The sequence below is a fragment of the Grampus griseus genome (genome assembly GCF_964374135.1).
Source record: "Grampus griseus genome assembly, chromosome: 14".
Taxonomy (NCBI): Eukaryota; Metazoa; Chordata; class Mammalia; order Artiodactyla; family Delphinidae; genus Grampus; species Grampus griseus.
In genome coordinates, this window is record NC_139008.1 from 21146052 (window position 1) to 21157425 (window position 11374).

At 44.0% G+C, this 11374-nt stretch overlaps 1 protein-coding gene across 1 annotated transcript in view; it reads right to left on the reverse strand.

Moving 5' to 3' along the window:
• Nucleotides 1-8064, reverse strand: part of OTOA (otoancorin) — a gene marked incomplete at both ends in the record, with an annotated part of 59881 nt that extends 51817 nt beyond the window's left edge. Inside the window, 6 exons of the mRNA XM_082671269.1 lie at nucleotides 2804-2935; nucleotides 5745-5832; nucleotides 7336-7363; nucleotides 7479-7509; nucleotides 7601-7629; nucleotides 7974-8064. Of these exons, the coding sequence (XP_082527395.1) occupies nucleotides 2804-2935; nucleotides 5745-5832; nucleotides 7336-7363; nucleotides 7479-7509; nucleotides 7601-7629; nucleotides 7974-8064 (399 nt within the window). The remainder of the gene's footprint in view (nucleotides 1-2803; nucleotides 2936-5744; nucleotides 5833-7335; nucleotides 7364-7478; nucleotides 7510-7600; nucleotides 7630-7973) is intronic.
• Between the last annotated feature and the right edge of the window lie 3310 nt (nucleotides 8065-11374).

Here is an 11374-nt window from a genome sequence, read left to right on the forward strand (position 1 = left end):
AAATCTTCTAGACCTTTCCATCATCTAAAGAACAAAGTCAAGGCCTTCACCTGCTTCACCCACACTAGGCACCTTGTCATTCTCCAGATACACCATGACTGTCACACCCCAGGCCCTTGCTCTAACTGGCATCCCCTCTCCACCTCCTTCTCCCAGAGAAATCCAGCTGATCCTTTAAGGCCAAGCTCAGTTGTCATTTCATTGGTGAAGTCTTCTCTGATGTCCTACTTAAGTCAATCCAAATCTCCCTGCACTCTGGGCTCCCAACAGCATCTTGAACCAAACTCCATGATGCATTAGAGATGCTTATGGGCCTATCTTTCCTCCAAGCCAGTGGATCTCAATCTTGGCTACACATCAGAATCACTAGGGAGGTGATCCCCAGCACCACTGTATGGAGCCTGGTTTAACTGGTCTCTGGTGGAGCCCGGGCATCTGATTCCAGTGTGTAGCTGAGGTTGAGCCAGGAAAGTGCTGGGGCCCAAGCCATGTGCCTAGTGGGATGCCTGGTACCTAGAAGACATTGAGAAATAGCCTGTTAGAATGAACGAGTGAATGAATCTTTTGAACCACAGACCCCAGGAATACTGACAGGGTGTAGGTACAATCAGACTGGACACGACTCTGTCCTTCACCCAACACACCCTCCGAAAACAACAACCACAATTTACTGCCTATGGACTACACTCCAGGCACTGTGTCAAGCATGGAGCAAGCATGCATCACCTCCTGTAATTCTCACAACAGTCCTATAGGTTAAGCCCCATGGGTCTGCGGGTCAGACATTCCTAGGTTCAGATGCCAGGCCCTCCACTTACATGTGTATGTCCCTGAGCAAATCACTTATATTTTTAAAGTCTCAGTTTCTTCCTCTTGAATGAAGATAAAATCAGGGCCTACCTCCTAGATCTAGATAAGAATTGAAGGAGATAATGAATGGAGAGTGCCCGGTACCTAGTGAACACTCAGCAAACATTACATGCTATAATTAACTCAATATTACAGGTGATGAGAACAAAAGAGAGACTAGTTAACCAGGCCAAACCTGCACAAAGCTGGGATCTGAAACAAGTGTATGGAGTCCAAGCCCACACCTCTCACCACGCCCATGTGTTTCCTAACTTACGTCATTCCCGGTTGGGGCCAAACAGTGCAGCGGCTAAGAGTGTAACTTAGGGGTTATTGGGCAGGGGTCTGCGGATAGTATTAGGGCGTCTGTGAACACTGGGGGGAAACTGCATCCTCCTTTTCACTGCCATGGAATTGGTCCCTGGCATCTCCTTCAGGGATGAATGTAGGCAGCAAGCCAGCAAGGTGGCAGGAGAACCTTTGATGTGTCATCACTAGAAATCACAAACTTTCATAACTCACTACCATTGCTGCAAATGTCTTGAAATCTCACTTACACTCAACACTTCCTCAAAATTACAGAAACTATTAGCCCCGCCACTAAATCTTGTTATTGGATGTGTTAAAGAAGCACATAAATTACTGTACCCTTAACTTTGTCTTATGTATTTTGATAAATGTATTTCAATAGAATTGGCTTCCTTTGTCATCCATTGTATTTTAACACATTATTCTGAGATGGAGCCCACGGGCTTCACCAGATGCCAGAGGGCTCACAGCTAGAGTCAGGAGCCCAGGTTCCCACCTCAGATCTGCCACTTTCAAGCTGTGTAACCCGAGGTTACTTACTCAACCTCTCCAAGCCTGTTTCCTCATCTGAATATTGAAATGGTAAGAGTCTATTTATCCTCATTTCAGAAGGTCCTGGAGACAATTCAATAGGTCCAGGTTTGTTAAACCCTTAGAACGGTGTTGGCAAATATGGCCCACAGATCAAATCTGACCCACTGTCTGTTTCTGCAAATAAAGTTTAATTGGAACACATCCACACCCGTGCATTGACCTGCCATCTACGGCTGCTTTGATGCTACAGCGGCAGAGGTGAGTAGTGGTGACAGAGATTGTATGGCCTGCAAAGCCTAAAATATTTACTCTCCGGCCCTTTACAGAAACGGCTTGCTGATCGTTCCCTGGAAATAATACCCGACACACAGTAAACACAGATCAGTAGCATTTTCAAAGACCACCATCCTCATTTTTGCCATATCTTTGCATTGCCTACTATTATTTAGTTCATATTTTTACTTTAAACTCTTTTTAAAACTTAAATTCATTTCAAAAGGAAACATTCCATTTCCACCAAACTCACAGTTTTGATGTGCATTTTAATAACAGACATTAAAATAAGTTTATGATTATTAAAATGTTTAAATGGTTCAATACCCTTTGGAAAACACTGCTCCACACTCAACTGCCTCTGAAAAAAAAACCACCTCTACACCTCACCTTTCTGATTCCAAGGGTTCTCTGGGTCTCAGAGGCCTTTTCTTTGCTCTTACATTACCAACCTCATTTTGTGGAAATTTTCTGTCCCTGTTTTTTGGTCTCCCTGGACCATAAGCTCCTTGAGGGCAGAGACAGTCTTTCATCTCTGAATCCAGTGTCCCCTGGTGCACAGTAATCATTCATGGATGTTTATGAAGTCAAACTACTGGGACTCCTCAGTACCCCTCATTTCTTAGTACTCATAAGCATATGACTCATAAGGCTCTTCATCTGAACTTTGGAGAAAGTAAGAGAGGAAACCTAGGTCCCAGGGAGTTTGCAGAAGGAGAAGGAGAGAGGAAGAGATAAAGAAGGGCCCAGGCCTGAGTGAGGCTCAATTCCATTCAACTCGACAAACACCAACTGGCCCTGGATGTCCTCCGCTCCCAGGATGCCAAGAGAGTCTCACCAAGCGGTCCTTCTTGTCTTCTAAGAGACATTTCATGGCAGTGCGGAATTGCTGAGCGTCGGTTCCCCTCAGGTCCTCCAGCAGTTTCCAGGGCTGGTACAAACATTGTTCCAGGTGGTGTTCCATGACTGCCTGGATATGGAACGTTAGGAGAGTCAGTGAGGACAGGACAGGAGCACATGGTCAGCACCACGGCCAGCAGCCCAGCCAGGCCACCTAATTCCCTGCAGAGACCGCAAGCTGGCAGCCTGCACACGTTTGGTTGAATTGGCTCCAAAATTTTTTATGAGCTGCTAACATTTAAAATTCATGGAATTCCTCACAAAAATCCAAATTTCCAACTTTTCTTGGAAACCACAAAGATGTGGCAACGCTGGGCATACATCCCCTTCTGTGTAATAATCAACAGGCAGAGGGACAGCTGCTCACTGTAATTACTCTTCCGGCTCACCACCCTCCAGGTAGCTGATTTCCCCATGGCCTGCCTGGTCCCTGCAGGTGATTGAGGTTTCAAGTCCAGGGAAGCTGGCCTCTACCCGGAAAGTTTACTACTTCCAGATGGGCACTGCTCAAACCCTCTCCCATGCTCCAAGCCCCCAGCACAGGAGCAAAATTCAGGCAGCATGAACTCCCCGTGGCACCCCCTCCAGGGTGAGGGGCAGAGGCCAGCAGCCTCTCCTGAAAGAGATTTCCTCTGCTATCTGGGGAATTCTTTTCTAAATCTTCCTTAAATAGAGGTGCTCTAGAAAGGCAGCATAGTGTGACATCATGGACAAAGGTGAGCTCTAGCACCAGATAACCTTTGTGCAAATCCCCACCTTGCCACTTACTAGTTGTACGGCCTCGGGCAAGTTCCTTAACTAGGATGGTTAGATGAAATACAAGATGCCCAGTTAAATTTGACTTGCAGATAAACGAATAATTTTTTAGCGTAAGTACATCCCAAATATTGCATGGGACATACTTACACTAAAAAAATGTATTCGTTGATCATCTGCAAGTCAAATTTAACTGGGAAACCTGTATTTTTATTTGATAAATGGGCAACAGTATCTCTGGGTCTCAGTTTTCTCAGCTGAAAGGTAGGAACAACAGTCAAACTTACTATGTAAGTAAGAATGAATCCTAGGTCATGAGGAGTAAATGATGATGTAAAGTGTTCTCAGTAAGTGCCAGCCATTATTCTCTGCCCTGAATGAGTTCAATGATTGTTTACTCAATGTCTCTCCCCTTAGAATGAAAGGCCCACGTGGGTACTAATGTGACCGCCTGTTCTCCTGAGTCTCCAGTGTCTAGAACTGTGCCTGGCAGAGAATAGAGGCTGGATAAGTAGATACTAAATGAATATACAAATAGGAAGAGAGGTAGTATAGCTCCTAATCAGGTTAAAATATACACATTTTATGAGAAACCCTACTGCTAGAGAGAAAGGGCAGGCATCACTTCTCTTTAGATTGCACAGATGAACATGGCGAAGAAAGCAGATGCCATGAGGCCACCAGCCACCTCCACCTAGCGGGTTCCTGGTAAATGGATAACAACCAGGGTTCTGAGTGTCGTTCTCACATGAATGTTGGTTGACACTTTCATCTTCACTATAAGGTAAGTAAAAACCGAAACAAAAAAAGACATATGTCAGAACTTCATTCGTCAATGACATGACTTCTTTGCTGAATCAAATAATAGTCTTTGAAATCTGAAAGAATGTTGTCTCAATTTTCTGTGCTATTCACAGTGTATTGGTAAAGGCAAAACAAAACGCCCTGGGCTACCGATTATGCTAATGAGGCATGTGCTGGCCAATTCACCGCAGTCCCCACCAGGCCCTATTGTTCCCCAAGGCAAATATCCACTGCCATCCATTTACATGTTTGTGCTACTGTTTTTCTTCTAGTAGAGTTAAAAGGGAAGAAAAATATTTCTTGGACCCATGATTGGGAGACTGATAATTATACCCAAAGGTCCACTCCCTTGTAATTATTTTAGGAACAGAATCCCATAAGTTTTAGCTGGGTACATGGTCTCTCATCTTGCTCCTCTGCAGTAAGATGTGACTGTGGACTGTGGGCCAATGAAACGTGAGCAGGAAGAAGTGTGCAACTTGCAGGTCACATCCTTAAAGAGAAGCTATTCAGCCTTCACTTCCTCTTTCCCACCACACCCTCTCTGGGTTGGAGAATGGATGTGCTGTTTCAATCATGTGGGCAACCACTCCTTAGATGATGACAAAGCAACAAGACAGAAGGAACCCAGGCCCCTCGATGGCCTTTTGAAGTAGAGCTGTCTCTCCTCTCTGGACCTCCCACCTAGCCCTGGACTATTATATGAGACAGAAATAAACTAAATTGTTCGAGCTGCTGCAATCTATGGTCTCTTTGTTAGAGTAGCTCAGCCTATACTCTAACACCAGTGCGTGACCTTGGACCACTACCGATCTGTGGCCCGACAGGAACCAAGTCGCACAGCAGGAGGTGAGCGGCGGGCAAGCATGCAAAGCTTCATCTGTATTTACAGCCGCTCCCCATCACTCGCATTACCGCCCGAGCTCCGCCTCCTGTCAACATTATGGTGAGTTCTATACTTACTTCATTATATATTACAATGTAATAATAACAGAAATAAAGTGCACGATAGATGTAATGCACTTGAATCATCCCGAAACCATCCTCTCGATCCCAACCCATGGAAAAACTGTCTTCCATGAAACCGGTCCCTGGTGCCAAAAAGGTTGGGGACTGCTGCTCTAATACACCATGTCTCCATCAAAAGTGGAAAAATGAAAGAGAGACAAAGGAGCTTAAAAACACTGGACAGAACATGTTCCTTTGTGGAAGTGAAGACTAGCTCTCCACCTAGCCCACTTCTCTGACTTACCCGGCCCCTGACTTTGCAACCCCTGAGCACTGAGAGGGGAACATAGGGACGGGTCTCAGATACACACCTGCAGGCTGGGGATGGTGAAGGCAACGTTCCGTGAATTCAGATAGGCCACGACTCTGTCGGACAGGTCTGCCGTCCACACATGGGAGCTTCAGTTGAAGACAGACAGGAGAAGGTCATGGTGACAGGCTCGCCTAGGATGAGCAGTTCCCCTACTAGCTGAGTGATCAGGGGACCGAGGTTCAGAAAGGACAATGAAGATGGGCCGGGATGCTAGGAACTCTGTGCTTAGAGGTAGGAGATGTGTTTCCTTGGCACAGTGAGGGGGAGTTTCCAATTCCAGGAATCAGCCTGCATACCAGTCTCTCAAAGACAATGATCAATTTGAAGCTGTGTGCTATATTCTAAATCCCATAACAATCCACTCAGATTAATAATCCAAACAGATTGACTTGGAAAGGTGTCCTGACTATATTAAGTTTAAAAAACAGATGCCTTGTATACCATGAGAGGCTGAAATAGCACAGTTAGGACTGTAGGCTCGAAACCTGGGTTTGAATCCTGGCTCTCCCACTGAACTGTATGGCCTTAGGCAGTTTACTGAATTTTCCTGTGCCTCGGTTTCCCTTTCTATGTAATACAGCGAACAACTGTGAGAATTAAATTTGTTCACACATGTAAAGTGCTTAAAACGTTGACCAACACATAGAAAATGCACAACTTCATTCATAACAGCCAAAAATTGGAAACAACTCAAATATCCAACAGCAGGTGAAATGTTAAACAGATGGTATGGAATGGAATGCCACTCATCCAGACGAAGGGAGTGAGGTGGACTTTTGCTTTCAGCTGTGATGGAATAATTGGCAGTAGATAAATCTTCCTGCCTTAAACGGTTAGAAGGCCTTTTATAGTCACATTTTTTATAGATACATAGATAGATGGATAGACAGATAGATAGATAAAAAATTTTAGCCTGAAAGAATGTATCCAAAACTATCAACTGGAGTTACCTTAGGGAGAAGACTGTTTATGGAGATCTTGTACTTTAATATAATTCAGTGCTCCTGTCACGGGGCCCCAAGGCTCCCATTTCTCCTTCATAGTACTTGTTATATTAGAATTATCTGTTCATATTTGTCTTTCCATAAGACTATCTAGTGCCCTGCTCCACATCCCTGGTATCTAACACCAGCCTGTACACAGAATATAAAGTGACAGTGAGAGCAAAGTAACAGTGAGTCCTGGAGCCAGGTTGCCGGATACACACCCCAGCTCCACCATTTCCCAGCTGTGTGACCTTAAATCACCTCCCTGGGCCTCAGTTTCATTATTCTGTCCAATGGGGTAACAATAGGGCCTACTTGGGTGGGAGGAGGGGGAGGCTTGGGAAGATGACATGTGTTTCTATGCATAAAAGCACTTAGAATAGTACCTGCTACCTAGTAAGCAGTCAGTAAATGTTAGCTCTTGTGCTAGAGCAGAGGGGGCCAAAATTGTGTTGAACGAATGTATCTATTATAAAACACTTGTTCATTGGGTGATATTTTTTGTAATGAGTACATTTTACTTTTTATAGTTAAGAGACTTCCATTAAGAATTTTTATTAAAAATCTATTCCACCCCTTCCCCTCCCCTTTAGGATGAGTTACCTTTGAAACTGTATGAGATCCAGCAAGGCTACAATGGAAATAAAATGAAAAGACAACTTAAAAAGGAATCATGCCAGAGAGATCATAGGCACATTCTGTTTGAAATTCTTAGAAGCAACAAGCAGGGACAGCAGGGACATTACCATTCAGGTAGCTTCCATCTATTATTTCTTCCTAAAAGGCAAAGAGATAATGTCGAGTATAACATCCAAAAGTTGGCAGCTCCAGTACAGGGGATGTTGTTTAAAATCAAATGGATACTCACCGCCATTTTTTGCAACAAAGGAGGCAAATCTGCAACAAAGCCATTGAATGTATAAATAGAATTGAACTGGATGACCCTCAAAAATACAAATATGTATTAAGAAAAGAGCCCCTGAAAAGGTTACTCGTGAAGGAAATTTTTAGTGAATTTTAATTATACTTGTGAGCATATGTGCCAGTGTGAAAAAACCTTGGTTTGAAAAACGCTTTCAGAATGATCCTGAAAATTCTACACTTACGTGGGTACACACACACACAGGCACACACACATCCCTAAACACTTTGCGGCATCATGTACCTAAACTGATCTAACCCCACTCCATTCCCTAAGATGTGTGGAAACCATGACAGATGATTCCTCCCTCAGGACTTACCCTGCCGGGAATCTGGAACTCCATGACTTGCCACTCCATGGCTCAGAAAAAGGAACAGCAAAAGAGAGTATGTCCTAGGTTCCTGAGACATTCTCCCTGTAGTTAATTCAAGCAAAGAAAAATTCAGGTTTGATTCAGGTTGTATCTGTAAATATATTTAGGAACATTCAGAAGACAAAAGGGGAAAAAATAGACCCAGAATTCCTTGAGGTTTTTTTTTTTAATTTTAAATTCCATCCACTTTGCTCCATCTAACCCTATGCTAGTATAAGACACAATCATCTCTCTCCTCACTCTACAATGGCCTGTTCATATTCTGACATCTACCTCTCATTCCCTTCAATCAGACAAAAAGCAGCAGTTAAAAGCATGGATTCTGTTATATTTGACAAAGGACTTATATCTAGAATATGAAAAGAACTCTAAAAATTCAGTAAGTAGAAGATAAACAAGCCAATAGGGAAAAAATATAAACTTAAACTTCATTTAAAAAAAAAATACATTTGGGCTTCCCTGGTGGCACAGTGGTTGAGCGTCCGCCTGCCAATGCAGCAGACACAGGTTCGTGCCCCGGTCCGGGAAGATCCCACATGCCGTGGAGCGGCTGGGCCCGTGGGCCCGTGGGCCATGGCCGCTGGGCCTGCGCGTCCGGAGCCTGTGCTCCGCAACGGGAGAGGCCGCAGCAGTGAGAGGTCCGCGTACCGGAAAAAAAAAAAAAAAAAAACATTTATGGCCAATAAGCACATAAAAGCTTATCAACATCATTAGTTACCAGGAACATGCAAACTGAACCCTTATGAGGTACTGTAACTGAGCCGTACTGTATGGAGCCTTCCCAAAACAGACCCACACTCCCTTCCGCCTGCCTCTTGTCTATACAAAGACTTTAGCCTCCTAGGCCTTCCCCAAGTTCCAAAGAATAAATTTAACCAGGGAAGTGAGAAAACGCATAAAAAGGAAAACAGTCAAGCAAGACAAAATAATAATACTTTAGCCCTTAAACTCAAGGACCTTTAGCTCCTCCTCCAGGACTGTGGATAATATTCTGAGCCACGTCCTTTGAGCTGTTTTGCAGATACTGAAACCCCCACCAGGTGGAAGAAGTAAACTTATGTTGCCCACAAGCACGTAGGCCACAGACCGGTTATAACCAGAAGGTTAATGATGTCGACTCCCAATTACCACCAACCAATCAGAAGAATGTCCATGAGCTGATCACACACCCCAAACCCCCCTCCTTCACCCTGTCTTGAAAAAACTTTCCCTGAAAGACTTTGGGGATTGGGGGGCCTTTTGAGCACTAGCTCCCTGGACTCCTTGCTTGGTGCCCTGCAATAACTGCTGCACTTTCCTTCACCAAAACCCAGCGTCAATAGATTGGCTTTGCTGCGTGCGGGCAAGCGGACCCCAGTCTGATGTGGTAACAAATTCACTACATACACACTAGAATGGCTAAACGTTAAAAAGACTAACAACACCAAGTGTTGAGGATGATGGGGAGCAGCATGAACTCTTATACATTGCTGATACGGCCACTCTGGAAAACCGTTTGGCCGTGTCTTATAAAGTTAAGTATACAATACTCTATGATCCAGGAATTCTGCCCCTAGGTATTTACCCAGGAGTAGTTAAAACATACGTCCATACAAAGGTTTGTAGAGTTCCATTCCGAAAACTGGAAACAACTCAAATGTTCAACAATAGATGAAAAGTGAAACAAATACGGTATATCCATTCAGGGGAATACCATTCATCAATAAATAAGGAATGAGTTGGACTTCTGCTTCCAGCTATGACGGAGTAATTGGCAGTACATAAACTCTCTCGCCTTAAACAATTAGAAAACAAACAAAACATGAAACAAAGGTCTTCAGACATTGGACAACAGGTAGGACAAGACTGAGATCCCTGAGAGAAGGGAAACTGTGAGAGAATAGAAAATATATATTGGTTTCTGCCCCCAGTTCCTGGAACAGGGCCCCTAAGTCCCTTGTAATTTCCTAAATGATAAGAGCACTAGGAGGATCTCTTGTTCTAATATTTGGTTTTTGACCCATCACTGACACAGGGCTCCTAAACCCTTGTAAATTCTTAAGTGATAAGAGTACTAGCAGTGGTACAGCCACTCTGGAGAACAGTATGAAGCTTCCTTAAAAAACTAAAAATAGAGCTACTATATGATCCAGCAATCCCACTCCTGGACATATATCCAGAGAAAACCATAATTTGAAAATATACACGCACCCCAATGTTCCTAGCAGCACTCTTCATAATAGCCAGGACATGGACGCAACCTAAATGTCCATCAACAAAGAAAAGGATAAAGAAGATGTGGTACATACATGCAATGGAATATTACTCAGCCATAAAAAAGAATGAAATAATGCCATTTGGAGCAACATGGATGGACCTAGAGATTGTCATACTGAGTGAAGTAAGTCAGAGAGAGAAAGACAAATATCATATGATATCGCTTATACATGGACACTACAAAAAAAGGTTACAAATGAACTTATCTACAAAACAGAAATAGAGGGACTTCCCTGGTAGCACAGTGGTTAAGAATCTGCCTGCCAACGCAGGGGACACGGGTTCAAGCCCTGGTCCAGGAAGATCCCATATGCCACAGAGCAACTAAGCCCGTGAGCCACAACTACTGAGCCTGCCCTTTAGAGCCCATGAGCCACAACTACTGAGCCCACGTGCCACAACTACTGAAGCCCGCGCACCTAGAGCCCATGCTCCACAGCAAGAGAAGTCACCGCAATGAGAAGCCTGCACACCACAACAAAGAGTAGCCACTGCTCACCACAACTAGAGGCAGCAACGAAGACACAACGCAGCCAGAAATAAATAAAATAAATTTAAAAAAAAACAAAACAAATAGAGTTACAGATGTAGAACATAAACTTATGGTTACCAGGGGATAAGGTGAGGGAGGGATAAACTGGAAGACTGGGACTGACATTTACACACTACTATACATAAAATAGATAACTAATAAGAGTCTACTGTATAGCACAGGGAATTCTACTCAATACTCTGTAATGGCCTACATGGGAAAAGAATCTAAAAAAGAGCGGATATATGTATATGTATAACAGATTCACTTTGTTATACACCTGAAACTAACACAACATTATAAATCAACTATACCCCAATAAAAATTTTTTTTAAAAGAGCACTAGGAGTACCTCTTCTTTTTTTTTTTTTTTTTTTTTTGCGGTACGCGGGCCTCTCACTGCCGTGGCCTCTCCCGTTGCGGAGCACAGGCTCCGGACGCGCAGGCTCAGCGGCCATGGCTCACGGGCCCAGCCGCTCCGCGGCATGGAGGATCTTCCCGGACCGGGGCACGAACCCGTGTCCCCTGCATTGGCAGGCGGACTCTCAACCATTGCGCC